General features: G+C 49.6%; 1 protein-coding gene across 2 annotated transcripts in view; it reads right to left on the bottom strand.

The window, feature by feature from the left end:
* The window catches only part of GPSM1 (G protein signaling modulator 1), a 71,379-nt gene that overhangs the window by 22,062 nt on the left and 33,372 nt on the right, over positions 1–15,945 (bottom strand). For both annotated transcript variants that reach the window (XM_051636884.1, XM_051636883.1), the window contains 3 exons: positions 15,373–15,499; positions 3,397–3,467; positions 152–331 (listed from right to left, as the gene is read on the bottom strand). In XM_051636884.1, the coding sequence (XP_051492844.1) occupies positions 152–331; positions 3,397–3,467; positions 15,373–15,499 (378 nt within the window). The remainder of the gene's footprint in view (positions 1–151; positions 332–3,396; positions 3,468–15,372; positions 15,500–15,945) is intronic.

Here is a 15,945-nt window from a genome sequence, read left to right on the forward strand (position 1 = left end):
TTGCCTACAGTTGCCCAAATAGCCAACAGCAGAGCTAGATGTAGACTCTGTTTTCCAGCCAACTGCCACCCCTATGCCAGGTCAGAAATGAGGTAAGAACAAACATGCTACAAGACACTCAGTACTGGAAGAAAAAAAACCATCTTCCTACCGCCTGTGACACCTGGACTCGGACTTCACTGGTGTCCAGGGGTGACGTACTTGACCCGTGGGACTTTCTCTCTGAACTGGACTGGTGCTCCTGGTATTTCTTTGACCTTGCAGGTAATGACAAGAACTCCTTTCCAGAGATCTTCAGGCCTCCCATGTGATGGCTGTCCCCATTCTGGTCCTTGGGAAAGAAAGAAAGAGTCATTGCACAAATTGGTTGTCTCAGGTTTATGTGGAGACCTGCTGGCAAGTAGCCCCAGACCAGGAGACACAGAAACAAGGAGTGACACAAAGTTCAGGTGGTGTGAGGTGCTACCCATGATGTGCAGGGTTGAATGAGGACATTTTGCTTATCTCTGCAGCAGGTGATTTTAATGAGTTAAGAGGAAGCATCATCCAAACAACACAGAATAGTCAACTTCTCCACAAGAAGTACCATCCTCTTAAAATATCCAGGTATGTAGGTAGAGGCCCAGCTGGTTTATTTACAGGCCTAGGGAATGACGGAGGAAAGGCTGAGAAGCAGTCACTGCTGCTAGTGATTTCTGGCAACTGCACTCATAAAAACCAGTTCCCAGAGTGGCAAGCTCATCTTGCCTAGAATACCAAAGTCCTTCCACTTGCTGTACCTTCACTTCTTCCCAGTGCCCAGCCATGCTGCAGCCCACACTGACCCATGGATAACCTGACTATGTCCCAAGGAACATGGCTATGATAGATGTTCCACAGCATTTCCCACCTCTAGGATTTGGCTCCCAGCACACAAGGAGCATTGCCTGCCTCAGTGGCTTCAGCAAGAAGAAGGGCCCTTTCCCAGTGGTTTCCTAAAATAGATTTAACATGAATGGTTGCAATCCCATTCAGCTCTTTTGCCAACCCTCACGCTACCAGAAGCACGTGGAGACCGCAGGGTAACATGACTAACTACAGCAGATGGCTACACACAGGGCTCTGTTCCCTCACTGCTGTCCTCCTTTGCTCTCTGAAATGCTTCTGCTCAGTGTTCCCACAGACATATAAAATACAGGATTGTCACCCCCGTGTAATGCACTGAGGGGCCCCTCCAGGGTGTCCTCCCTGCAGCAACTACCTGCAGGTGCAAGACACTTGGAGCAGAGCTCAGGAGATAACCCAAGGGCCCACCAGGTTGGGACTTAAGGGCACACACACCAAAAAGCCAAGGATGCTGAACAGGATCTGAAGTGTCAGCACACCAACAGCAGAGTGGGTGTAGCCAAAAAGACTTTTCCATTCCTTGCACCACAAACAGGGACAGTGGGAACAAGTATGGTGAGATTCATTTCCCTGGATGCTACTGATGGAAGCTACTGCAGCCAGGGTGGTGTTCACATCTTGAAAAGCTGCCACAGAAGAGGATTTCAGAACTGGAAAGAAACTTCCTTACAATGCCTTCCTGCCTCAGTTCAAGCCTTCAAACTGTTCAGTTCATGACAAAGAAAACAGATGACTCAATTACAGCACGTAAGCACCTTCAGGGTAGAAACCAGCATGTGATAAAGAGATCCTTAGTCTGATAGAGAATAAACAAGAACCAATGGCTGGGAGCTAAAACTAGAAAAGATCAAAACAAGGAATAAGGCACAGGTTGGAGAGAGCAGGATGATCAGGGAGGTGTTCCTGCTGTCTGCTAGGTCATGCAGAGCAGACACAGGTCTGTCCTGGCAGATGGGCTCTGCCAGACACACAACTCTGTGCAGAGACACTGGACCAGAGCTCCTGGCCTGGGCAGTACCAGGGGCCCTGCTGACTTGAAGGCCGGCTCTGGCAGAGACCAAGGGCAGAGAGGGTGAGACAGTAACGAGAGGGTGCTGGAGAGATCACGGTTCACTGCACTGATTTATTCTTTGCAGCTTTATAGCCCTCACCATAGCTAGCTTGAAGCAAACAACCCTCTCCCATTACTGTAATTACCCCACCCCAGGAGCAGCAGCCCCCCACAGGACCACAGCAGGGGGAACAGCAAAACTCCTGTCTGACTCCAGGGTTCTGGACTGCCCACAGCTCCTGTTTATTCCAGCCTCCACATGAAATCCCTGAAATCCCATAACCCTGCCTGAACTATTGAATGAGGCTCAGCTTTTACAGCAAAGAGCAGGAAACCAACAGCTTTAGCAGCAAATCACATATCAGCAAAACTCTCCCTGCCAGTGTCCTCTGGGACGTGCTGCTCCGATGAGGATACAAGATCGATGTCACCCTGGCACTGCTGTCCTTGCTATCAGCTCCCCAGGGACAGTCAGCCTGGTGAAAGCAAGTAGGAGCCAAAACAACCAGTGGGCAGCTGGGAGGATTAATAAAAATACCTGAGAGTCTCTGGCATCTAACTCCCCAAGAGAGTTAATTCAGGGGGGAGCTTTTGTCTGGCCCTCCCAGTGCTTACTGGGATGTTCAGACACCCAAATGGTTTTGCAAGCCTGAGGTTGCTTCCCATTGACCATCTGCACCTACCTGCAACTTGGGTGAGCTTTTTTGCTTCTGTGACACTTCAGTAAATGGGGAAACGTCCCCTGGGACACTCAGGAGACCTGTGTCTGGAAAGTGCTGGAATAATGTTAATGATTTGTGCCAAAGACATTCCTAAAAAGGTAGAGCGTGATGGCCTGCATGGCCACCTCCTCTGGGAACAGGCACAGCTGAGCCCCATGGCAGCCCCAACAATCCTGTGCAGGATTTTCTGAGAAACTGAAATGGTCCCTGTAGGTGGAAAGGCTCAGTGCCTCCCAGCTGACTGCAGGAACAGCCTTTGCCCTGGCGAGGCCAAGAAACGCTGATCTGCCTGGATCTGACATTTCCAGCAGCGAAGCAGAGCAGAGGCAATTCTTGGAGCCCCTGGAACAAAACCCTTTGCCTCCTGCAATGCACCATCTCCTGCTCCTGACCTCTCCTTGCCCACTCATGCTGATGCAGCACTCTGCTGGGCTAACAAGGCACCGAGATTTGCCACCAGCCACTAAGGGGCTAAACCACCAGCGATTACCCTCTCAGTAAAGGGCTGTTTTTTCAAAAAAGCACAAAAGTGGCTTTTTCAGCCTTCAGTTGTTAAGTGCCTTCTTAGTTAGACCAGCTGTTCCTCTCCTCCAAGCTCTCTAGAAACCCTCTTTGGTTAATCCCATTGACTCCAATGATATCTGCTAATTGCATACTTCCCTGCAAATGAAGCCAGTCAACAAGCCATTACAGATTCCTACTGATATTTAATCTTTGAGGCCAGACGTCTTTGCTTACCTTTTCAGAAGGGAATTTCAGGAGGTCGAAGCTGTCCATGCTGTTCCTCTGGAGTCTCTTTGGCCTGGCTCCTGTAAAACAACACACTCACATCAGGAGGGTGTCACTCACTCATGTCACACAGATAAAATGCAAACCAGGGCAGACCCTTCACTCCTGCTGCAGCTGTGCTGTCCTTGAGATTCAAATGTGGGTTTTTTCTTCCATTGTTTTGGATCTTTTTCACAACACTATCACAGCACAGGCAGCAACAGCTTGGGCTGCTCAAAGCTTTTGCTATCAAACCAGTGACTGGGTCACACTGTGACCCTGATCTCAACTGAGGTCTCTGGAATTCAGGAGTTACAACCCCACTCCAAATCATAGAAGTCAGGGGACTGACATTGAGAAAAATCATAACAAAAATATAGTTTAATAAATGCCTGGAATTATTGATTTATCTTAATGTTTTTAGCTTAAAGAATGTATCTGGGAGGCAGCTTTGAACTTTTCTCTACAGTCACAAGGGCTGGAAAACTAAGTGAAGGAGCAAATACTTTCTATCATAACCATAAGAACCTAAACAGCCTTAAGGAGAGCAAAACCTTGCCCTGAAGCTGACAGAGAAATTAGAAAATTTGGCAGCATTCATTATATATATTTGAGTTTCATTTTAATGTAGTGTTCTAGCAGTAACAAAGTGGGTGAAACACAGTTCAGTTTCAACTCCTACTTTCCAAATTCTCTCTACCTCCATGTCTCCCTCCAACCTGCTTCCAGCTTCTATTGCCCTGCTCACTAACCCAGCCAGGATTTACAAAATCACCCTGGGATGTCTTAATCATGGCTGGGAAAACTTCTGCCCTTTCACTCTCCTGCTCCTCTTCCCTGAAGGTTCAGCTTGGCTGAGCACCACATGACATCCCACACCAGCAACATCCCCAAAGGCTTTGGACTCCAGGTCCCATGACAACTTCCAAGCTTCAGGGGAAATCCTGGGGGAGGCTGAATCAACGCATGTGAATTGAAACCCATCCCTGTGCTGAGCCCTGAGAACAGAAACCACTGAGCTTTGTGTGGTTCCTGCAACAGCAAACTCCTCAAACCTAAAGATTGCCCAGTTTCCCACCACCCCACGGGCCCCTTTCAAACCCAGGGTGCCAATGAGCTGCTCATTGGACAAACTTAACAAGAGAGAAGGCACAAAAGTCATAAACCAATCGAGTCTGGAATAAAAGACACCTACAAACACTTAATCAGGTGGTAGATCTGGGTTTCAAAGCGATGCCCAAGAGGCGAGGGCAGACCTGGAAGGGCGCGTCAGCGCGGCTGTTAACGGCCACTTCCAGGAAAGCAAGAAGCAAAGTGTGTCTGATGGGATAAACACCCAGCGCTGCCAACAGGCTGTAGCTGTTAGTGATGCACCTCCATCCTCAGGTGCTTTGGTACGTTTGCAATAGCATTAAACCACTGGCCAGAAACCATTAATCTCTGATCTGAGAAAACCTGCCTTCCCCTTTGTTAACTTGATATACACAGTCAGCTGAGAGCACCCCAGCAACCAGGGCACACAGAACCATTTGTCTTTTTCAGTTGCTTTGATGTCCCTCTGTTACCAGGTGGATCTCACATTCAGCTGAGCTAAGAGAGGAAGAAGTTAGGAGTTAGAAGCTCAACTTTGGGACTGTCCAACTCAGTTGTTTTCTTCCAGAAGAAAACACAATCAGTGCCAGGGCTAAACACTGGTCCTGCCATCCCCCCTCACCACGAGCTGTCCCACGGGTGGAGCAAGCAGAGCCACTGAAATGAGCAGCTGGAATAATTAAGAGGTTCCCTATTAATCAGGGTTATAATGAACTGTAGCAATTCCCACCACCTTGCAGGAGCTTGTCCCCTCTGCTCTGCCCCAGACAGGCTCGGCAGCCTGCGCGTCCTCCAGGCGAGCAGGAAGACTTCCATACTCACAAGCACCCCATGACAGAACGAGTCCCATTAAGTTTCTATCTCCAACCAGGACATTCCCTCAGATGGCTCCAGATGTAACTTTCAGCCTCTTCTAAGTTGCTTCTCCCAGAAATACCTGCAGCACCCCCTAATCCTCAGCAGAAGTTCAACTCTGCCTCTTCCCCCGGTGCCGATCAACAGCAGCAGCCGTGGAGGCAAAAGATGGAGCAGCTGAAAACCTGGGTCTGTTCCTCTGGAAGGTTTTTTTCTCTCTCTCCAGTATTTATTGGCATGTTTACCAAGCCTACTGCAGAGTAACGGAAAACCTCAGGGGCATTTGTAAATGCTCTCTCTGTCTTTAAGGTTTACTGAGGTCTCTAATAGAGCAAGTTGAAACCTTCTTGTGAACATCAGCTGAGCAATGCTACTGACTGCCTGCATTCATGCCCTGTTTTCCTGGAGCTCCTTGGATGTTGTTCTTCGCAGTGCTCAGGGTTGCTGTTTCTTTTTAAAAATTTGTTTTCAAAATCTCTTCCCCCCCCCTCCACGATCTCAACACCACCATGGACCAAGGGTTTGGGTTTTTTTACTTTTTGCTTTTGCAATTTGGTTCCTGACACAAGTTTAACGGTTTTCACATTCCTGTATTTTAAGTCCACGGAGCAGTCACCTCCCTGCCTGGAACGGAGCAAGAAATTCCAGGGAAGGGGAAGTTTACTGCAACAGAGCAATGGGGGATACTTGAGTGCATCCTTGCATGCCTATGAGACACATTTGCTTCCCCCAGCTCCCTTGCACATTCTCATCTCACAAACAGACCCAGTTCTTGTGGCTTTGGGACACTAACTCAGTATTTCCATGTCAGACACCCACCTAGGCCCATTTTTTTCCCTACATCTCCCATGCCCACCCTGCAGAGACAAGGACAGCCCCTCTGCACATGCTTGTGCTACCTGTGATGACATGGATACAAGAACCTTGATCTACAACCTCTTTTTCATGAGCAGGAGTGTGGTGGTTTGTGCTCCCTACCCTCCTTGGGCTTTTTAAGCTGATCAGTGCAGAACTACCCTGGGCACTGCGTGTCTGAGGGGGAGGCTAAACCTGTATTGACATGGTGTGCATAGCTCCTTCCCATCCATTCCTCTCCTGTCCCTGAGGTCTCTGGCACCAGCACCACAGTGCCTGGAAGGGCAGGATCAGTGTGGTCTCCAGAGGCAAGGATTCTGTTCCTGTACCACAGGCAGAACACCCAATAGTCCTTGGCTTTCAGAGTGAAGTTAAGAGGAGAAACGCTTATGTAGCAACAATTCACTGTAGCAAGGTACTGCTGAAGTGAGAGGAAGTGTTTTATTGCAGGATCATGAGGGGAGCATCCCATGTAAAGCTACTGCAGAGCAAGGCTGAGTTGAGAGTGGGGGCAGCTTTGTTCCTCTATGGACAGTCTCCATACCCCACTGGCATTCCTGCTATTTCCGAGTTGACAAGATGGAGCAGAACACAAGCAGCAATGACTGGGGGAGCCCTGCCAGGAGCTCTCATCAAGCTGACATGTGCTTTGATAACTCCTAGGCTCTCCCCCACCTCCAGCAGCTTGGAGAGCTGCCTCCTCCATCCTTGTTTGAGACAAAGCAAAGCCCCTGCCTGCACACCCAACACAGATGAAGCAACAATCCCATGTGCAGGCTGGGAGCACACTCTGTCCCTCTGGGGGGGCTGTGCCAGAGGAAGCAGAATTATACCTGACAGTGGACTCCACAGAGGACCAACAGGGAAAGGCTGTACAGCCAACACCATTCCTGCTCTCCTGGGGGAGCAGCACACACAGCTCAGTTACCCCACAGAGCACAGGCTTTGCACCACAAAGGAAACACAACATATCTTGGCATAAGCACTTGATATATTTTCATGAAAAGGTCAATTCTGTCTAGATCTCTATTAATAGAGATACTGACTTGTCTTTTGGGTGAATTCTTCTAGCACAGGATGGTGCCTCCCCCCGTTTGTACAGACCCCAGCATTTCAGAACCTTGGTTTTCACAGATAACTCTAAATATTGTTGAATATGATCACATTAAACCAGCCAGGCAGTTGTTTGGGGTGGTTTGCAAGCCCTACCAAGCTCAGAAGTGACAGTGGAGATACGGTCCAGCAACTTGAATGCACACAGAGCATCTCAAATCACATGCTGCTGACATCTAATCAGGAAAGCTCTGTCAAGCTAGTGCTCCATTATTAGAGCAAGCTCTTTAAAGAGGAAAGGGGAAAAAAACAACAACACAGCAACAAGAAAAAAAAACAACAACAAAAAAACCCCAACAACCAAGCAGCCTCGGGTAGGACAAGCATCTCATTTAAGGCTTTAATTAGTCTTGAAACACATAATGGGTTCTGGCACTATAAATCCACTTGACCTCTATTATTGCCAGCATTTGCATGATAAATGCTGGCATTTGTTTTCCCAGTTGTTATTGGGATAGAACAATACTTTTCTCTAAATAGAGAAAGCAAATAGTATCAGTTATTTATGATGCTGCACCATAAAATGCTGGCACCAAGCTGCTGTGTGTGGATCCATGGGAAGAACCATCTGTTTACCCCCAGTCCTTTGGACAGGAAAGGACCAGGGGAATCCTGACAGCTCTGACCTCTTCAGCTTCATCTAGCTGAAAATACAGCTAGATGGGCAAAATGACCTTTTTCTCCCTATTGGTTGTTTTAGGGCTTTTCTGGCTGCACTGTCCAGGCAAAAGCCAAGAGCAGGTACTGCTTACAACAGCAAGGATGGCACACATGAAAATAATAAAAATAGCTCATAGCCCAGGGCCAGGGGAAGCCATGGGGATGTTGTTTCCACTGTGCTGTCACATCAGACTTGCTCAGGAATGTTTCAGTCCCATGCAAGGTCCTCTAACATCAGCTCTGCAGTGTCTCCCTCCCTGGGAGGCAGGAGGACAGGAATGAAACCTCTTCTGCTGGGAAGATTTGGGCTCCAGTGTTTGCACTGACATGCTGTATTCATTGGCACACAGACAGCACACAGCTGAGCAAATATCAGCCTTCCAGACAGATCCTGAGCACTACAAAAAACTTCTCCAGTATGACAAATTTGCGTTGTTTTTTTTTCCCCCCCCTCAGTGGCAAAACTCTTCCTTAAAAAACAGTATATATAATATGCAGTAATAAAAATAAGTTACTTTTTGAATCAAGATGCTTATCTGCCTGATTTGGCAGAAGATGCTTTGCGGATGTGTCAGCCAAGTTTTGCATCCTCCAGAATCCAGCCTGACAGCTGAACAACTGGCTGAAAACAAGAGCAGAATTGCACATCCACACGGCACCCAGGAGCCCCTTGATATTTGGCTGACTGCATCAGGGTGAGCAGCTAGCACACAGGCTTCTCAGATGGGGAGAAGGAATAAGGAGACACTCAGGACCACACACCAGATGAGTCTTCACATTCAGGTGGAAGAGGTGAGACTTGGAGCAAAAGTCCTTCTTGGAGACAGATGGCACAAGGCAGTTACTTTCCCCCAGTGGGGGCAAAACCAATGTAGCTCAGGAAAGCTGCAATCTTTGAGTAACAAGGTGACCTTATACCTTGTAGCCTTACCACCTGTTACTAACTGCCATGATGTTGGGCACTTCTTTGATTTCAGTTTTCCCCCACATATGCAATGGGCATTAGCTGTTCTCTGAGCAAGGCTGGAATGAGGCTTATTTTCAAATGAAGTGTTGGCAATTCAGGCCAAAGAATGAAGTACTTTGGTGTGTATTTGCAGAATCTGGAAAATACAGAGCACCCCATCATGCAACACCTAACAGACAGTCAAAGACAGACCTTGGGGGAAGGTCGGGGGAAGCTAGAAGCAGTCTCCTATGAACATAACCTCCCCCAGGCAATGCTCTGTTTAATACATCAACAGTTATGGGGACAGGAGGATTTTCTGGGAGATAAAGTGAACTGGGTGGAGCAGGCTGGGAGGAGGCATGTCACCTCAGGGCTAATTCAAGAGCCATGGAAAGGCTTGGCAGGAACTTTTGGCAGGCTCTCTTCTCAGAGCAGGATTTTCTCTGCCAGTATATAGCAGAGCCTCCTGACCTCCAGTCTTCCATTATCAGCTTGTGTCAAACAAGCAGAGATCAAAAAGAAATCGAGTTGGAGCTAGAAAGTGACACACAGTAATTAACACAGGCAACATCTCCAGCAGCTAGACAAGTCCAATTACAGCTGCTGCGTCCTACAGACTGACTCAGGGAGGGCAAGAGGAAGAGCAACACACGTCAGAGCTTTGCAGTGATCACTCACAGTAAATCTTCTAAAAAGAGGGGCAATGTACTTGATCCCTCCTCCTGGATGCTACTGGAAATCAGTCACCAGCTTGCAGCAGCCAGGCACCTTCAGCTACTGGAACATGGCTGTTCACACTGGACTCTGAATTAATGAGCTCTGTCTCTACAGGCTGCCAGGTCCCTCTGCCAAGCCAAGGTCTGAGTGCCTGTCCCTGTCAGGCCAGTACCCAGTCTTGCTGCTGAGTGGAGGACGATTCCTGAGGTCAGTCAACAGATAAGGGTGACTTAAGCTGAGGGTCTGACCTTGCCTTGCTCACTTTATTGCCAAAGCAGACCATGGTCATCCACACAGAGACCTTTGAGAGACAGATAGTAATTCTAGCTGGGTGAGAAAATGAACTCTCTTCTTCTGTCCCTTTCTTTGCTCTGTGCTGAAAGAAAACACCGTAAGCAGAGGCATCTTTTTCCTCAGTAGTAATACTGTACTATTAGACAGAAGACTGTTGTCACCATAGGCATTTCCTACATCTCGGCTACCAAAGGAAACTGTGGAAAGTGCATTTGGGAACAGCCAGCACACACCAGAGCTGGGATGGCTCCAGGAGCCTGCAAGCGCTGCCAAAGGGAACTCTGGGCTCTCCAGCTTGGAGCAGGAGTTTGTGTAAGGAACTGACTACTTCCAAACAGTTAGCTCCCCCTACAATAATAGGTTCCTTGATTGATGGATGGTTTTTCCAAAAGCCACCCTGCATCTTCTCTGCTCCAGGCTTCAAGAACTGCCCTCTTTCTTCTTTCCAGCACTTGCAGTCTCCCCTGGCATCAAGATAAAACAAGCACTTGAGTTTCTTTAGCACATTGTCTTCTCCTCCAGTCCTGGAGCCTTTCCTCTACTGTGAGTTGAGAAGTCTTGCTGTACTTTACATTGACACTAGGAAGGAGGCTCATGTACAGAACAAGATGAGAGGAGAACATGAAATACTTCTTAACACTTTGAGAAGTGTATTTTAAAATTCCATAAAGCAAATACTGGGGCAGTTTGAACTGAGTGCTGAGTTACTCAGTTTAAATCCAAATGACTCAGACGTTCATCCCCCCTCCCTTAAGCACCACAGCAAGGACCACCACAGACTCAGGTCTTTTTGGACCCCTTCCTGCAGTGCCTTACCTGGAGGCATGTGGGAACATTTGCTCAGAAGCAAAAGCTCCACTGAGCATCTGCTAGAGCACAATACAGCAAACCAGACCACCTTGCACTCTGCCTTCCAGTTAGCTAAAAGCTACTCTGCTTCAGTCAACAACCTCATCCATCAAAACCCTGCGTAAGCAGGTACAATTAACCAGCACAGCCTCAGGCTTTCATTTTTGGAACGAGACAGGGCTGAGCTGCAGCCCATCAGCCCCTGGGAAAAATCAAAATTAATATACTTAGTATTAAGCCATTTCAATTGCTGTGTTTACTCAACATGACTGGCAAGAACGGGGCAGGTTCCGTGCTGAAGCCGTTAGCAACGGGACTTCTGCGCTCGCCTGTTCAGCTGAAGGCAAACCAACCCTGCCCGGACACGGACACAGCAGCCACCGTGGACAGGGCTGTCGCACTGCCAGAAGGACACTGGTCTCAGAGGGACACATCTCTGACCTGTCAACCAGCACACTCCTTTGCAGAAGGGCTCAGTAAACCACGGAGAAGGAGCATCCCTTACACTGGGCAGCATCCCAGCCTGAGGCACAGCTGGTTAGCAGCAATGCCTCCTTCCTGCTCTGTCAATGGAGGGCTGCTCAACCCAGCTATTTCAACAGCCCTAAACACTTCTTAGATACTTCAAAGATATTTAAAAGCAAACAAACAAACAAACGGGCTGGGAAACATAAAAGTAGACTTCTTCTATCCCTGTCTAATTGATCCAAGGATTCAAAGATTCCTGTGAAGAAGGCAAGCTCAAAACTGCTTTGAGGATGCGAAGACCCACATTCAAAGCCACACTGAGCTGCCTGCTGCCCAGGAAGGAGAGGGGTTTATGCCCACCCAGGCTCAACTGCCTACTTCACCACTTAGGAAAACAACCTGAAGCTTGGCTGCCCCTCACACAGGGCCCAGCAGGGCTCCAGCTCCTGACCCCCAGAGCAGCAGACTGGCCCACCCTTCTCCAGCAGGCATGCAGAGCGCAGGGGCAGCCAGGCTCGTGGCCACATCCTTCCCTGCCCTCGGAGCTGGCTGAGCATGGCTGGGCAGTGTCTGCTTTCTGCAACCTGCACAGAAACCGAGCCAGGAAGCAGCTTCCAGTGCTCTGAAAGCAGCTACACACCAGCGCCTTCTGGAACACCTACACCCCTCCCACCTACACCCAGCTGCCAGCAGAGGTGCTGCTCAGTGTCTCCTAACACCACCACTGCCAGCAGAGACGATGACTGAGGCTGCTGCGCTGCTGAGGGTGGAAGAAAAGCAGCCTAGAGCCAGTTGCCACTTTGGAGACACACTGAGGCTGGCCAGGGCTGCTTCCTGCCTTCTGTCTGGCACCTCCAGCCCTTTGGTGGTGGGCAAGCCCCTCCTTGGTGCTCTCCTCCAAGCTGGCAAGTTGCCCCAGCTGGTGCCAGCCTCCAGAGGGGAGAGCTGACAAGGAGGAGTTGCAGGGGAGAATGCTACAAGGCAGCACCCTGCCCAGGGTGCAATGGAGACCCTTAGTTACCCACCTGGGTGCCACCAGGCTCAGTCTAGAAAGGTCTCAGTTCTGTGCTCCTGACCCACCAAGCACCAGGCACAGTCAACTCAGCCAGGTTGGATGGGGCTCGGAGCACCAAACAGCACTTCTTGTTCATGGTTGCCTTCAACCCAACAAAACAACTCCCTTGTAGGCACAACAAGTTCCCTTCTCTCCAAAGGCAAAAGCCCACCAGACACAATCTCTGTTTATTTGTTTCATGTTTTAGCTACTCCCTGGCTTATTTTGGTTTGTTGCTGTAAGCTCTCCGTGTTTGCATTTCTTGACAAGGTCGGTGCTTTCACAAGACTTCTGCAGCACTGCCCCACTTCCCTGGCCTCCAGCTTTGTCTTCTGACATGCAATTGCTCTCAGAATATTAATTAAAATTACAAAGAGCTCAGAAAGAGGAGTCACAACCGCAGAGGAAAACATTAGACACTCCTTCCTCCTGCAGGCCCCCGGTGGAGAGCAATGCCCAAGCAATGCTTGATGAAGTGGATGTGTTTTGTAACATGCCTGCCCTACCAGATGATTTTAGCATCCTTATGAATATGTAGACATTGTATAAACTTAAGCAGGGAAAATAATCTGAAGGGAAAAAATGTGAAAGCTGTCCCCACCATGAGATTTATTGACATCAAAAAGCACGGCTGGTTCAGAAGTCAACTTGGATCTCAGTGCTCTCACCTGCTTCTTATTACAGAAACAGATGCTCCTCTTGCTGTAAATTGCTGGTATTAATAATACAAATAATTATGCTTTTTAAATCATTTAATAGCTGCACAGGAGGGCACTAAAGCTCCTGGCAGCCATTAAATACATCTCCCTTCTTCTCAAGGGCTCAGAGACAGGTTGGTGGCCTCTCTTATCCTTCACTGAAGTTCAGAATAAAAGCCGGAACAAAAAGGTAAGGAGAAATCAAGGAGTCAGGCTCCTCTCCACAGGCTGTCCTGCAGACTCACCCTCTCTCCAGTTCACAGGGACAGAACCTTTCCCACCTGAGATGCACGTGTAGAAGCAGGCTAAGCACTGCAATACTCTCACTCTCTCTGGCAAAGCTCTGCTGCACAGCACAAGCCCACAGAGCACAAGGACAGCTGATTTTTATCTCCTCGGCTGGTTTCCAGGACCAGCTGAGGGGCAGCAGCCCCCACATCCCCATGACTGAAGAATCCCTACTCTACAATGACACCTGCCCAGGGCCCTGCAGTCCCTCCCTCTCCCACACTTCAAACTCCAGTCATTTGCTGTTTTTCCTCCAGAGAACATTTTGTCCTTCTGTAGACAACAGCCCCAGCCTTGGGAATGTGAGGAATGGCACCACAGATGAACGAGGTCACTGCAACCTCCAGCAAACACTGTCCCTGCCTGCAGCAGCTCAGCCCCTCTCCCACCCCCCAGCCATCACTGGGGCTGTCTGGCGCTGTCAGATGACAGAAAAATCACTGCTGGCTCCAGCTGTTAAGAGCACAGGTATCTCTGGAACACAGAGGGCAGCAACCAGCCCACATGCTGGCTCTGCCTTGCCTCCCCTGCAGTTCAGCCCAGTGACTGACCAGGTTTGCCACCTGCCTTGAGCAAAAATCCCCACCCTGCAGCGAGTCTCATGCTGCAGGATGTGGTCAGCGGGGCTGTGTCAGGGACACAGTGGGGGACATTGCCACACACCAGGCTCAGCTCTCCCTAGGAGGGGCTCTGCTCACACCAGGACCCACCCTGACCCCCAAGGCACACTGTCCTGCCTGCAATGGGACACCAGCCCAGCCCACAGCAGCTTGCATTCAAGCCCAGATTCAAGCCCCATCAGCTTGTTTCCTCCACACTCTGCTGTCACAGGAGCAGCAGCAACATCAAGGTTAATTTCCTATTCCCCTTTCAGAGCAAGATAATTTGCCAAAAGAAAGCCCCTAACAAGGTGTCAGGAACAAAGGGAAGGCTCTGAAGAAGCTTCCCAGGAGTTACAAGGATGGACACGATGTGCAAAGGGAGGCTGGGGCAGCTGTTGTGTCCCACATGGCCCTCGAGGAAACAGCTCAGCTCTCTGGCACAGCAGGGCAGTCTGGCTCCCTCACCCACAGCTCAACTTCTAGGGAAAAGATTTAGTCCTGACACAGGCTGTACCTTCAGGAGCAACACAGAATCCAACATACAGGCAGCCTGTCCCCTTCCCAGGACACTGTGTCTCAGCCCAAGCACCAGCTCTCTACCCCAGGTCTACCAACAGGAAAGAGAACACATCACCTGAGAAAGTGTCTCTGCACTAACAAGGTCATATTTAATCAGCCTCCTGGGATGCAGCTTCATCTGTGTGAATTAATAAGTCTGTCTACAGTGACAGAGCACCCAGCTGGAAGTGCCCCATGCCAGGCACCCAGGAGTGGCTGCAGCAGGCAGGGACAGGCAGACAGTCCCTGAGCTGGGGACAGGTCAGCCTGGCAGAAGCTGTGGTGAGGACCCAGCTGTGCTCTCCTGCTCCCTGGGAAGTGGAGGCAGAACGATTCAGGGCCAAGTGTGGTGCATAAAGCCATTTTATCTGCTGTGACCAAGCGTTGCCACATCTTTGTTTCCATTCTGGGCATCCCTGCAGGTGTCCCAGGGGTGAGACAGCACCAGTGTGCTGATGCTCACAACCTGCCTTCAGCCCCTGCTGTAGGCTTGTTCCTTAGGTGCTAATCAGACCAAGAGCAGGAAAAAAAAATCCCTAGCAGCCACCTTGCAAAAGCTTGCTCTGTCAGTCAAACCAGTTAGAAGGGCCCTGAAAAGCTTCAAAAGAGAAAAAAGCTGATTTGCTGCTTGGTACAAGGAATTTTATTCTTGATGCAGATTAATTCCATTAACTCATTCTGCTCCTTTTTTGGGACAGATCCTTCCCTGTCCTTGCAGCTTATGGAAAGCACAGAGAGAACATACCACCATCTCCTTTCTGGTAAAGATGCTCAATAGCCTCATCTTGCTCTGGCATAATTATTTCCCTTCCATGCTGCCCACTTCCCCCCGTCCCCACAGACCATACTACAGCTTTGACGAGACCCAGTGCCAGCAAAAGCCCAGAAACTCACCCTGTGCTTCGTAGCCAGAGCAGTGATGAGCTGTGCCCACGTCCTTGTCCCCGGGGCCCAGGCCAAGGGCTGCCTGGAGCTGGGCCATGTTCACCTGGGCTGTCAGCTCCCCGTTCCGGTCCCCGATCTACAGGGTGAAAACCAACAGGGCAGCCAGTTAAAAGGCAACATGCTCCAAGCAAACAGCCCCTAGAAAAGGGTTTGCCACAAAGCAAAACACACAGCCAGTCAGAAGAGAGCTCTTGGAGTCACCCTGAGAGACCACACAGCCTGGCCCTGAACACCAGAGCAACTCTCCAAAACTCTTCCTCAGGGGTCATTCGGGAGAGGAGCCACACATGCTGTGCTGTGCACTGCCTGCACCTCAACACACATTTCTGCTGAGTTTGGGGCAATGAACTAAGGGACCACAGCCCAAACTCTGCTACAGAACTGGGACAGAGGTAAACACGCAGGTCTGGTCCATCCTGTAGCCACATATGGCTTGGCAGAGAGTCCTGGAACTTTCTGCCCCTTTCCTCAAGTATTTTTGCAGTTACTGAGCTCCCCGCAGCCAGTGGGCAGTGTCACACT

The sequence above is a fragment of the Apus apus genome, chromosome 19 (assembly GCF_020740795.1).
Source record: "Apus apus isolate bApuApu2 chromosome 19, bApuApu2.pri.cur, whole genome shotgun sequence".
In the NCBI taxonomy this organism is placed as follows: Eukaryota; Metazoa; Chordata; class Aves; order Apodiformes; family Apodidae; genus Apus; species Apus apus.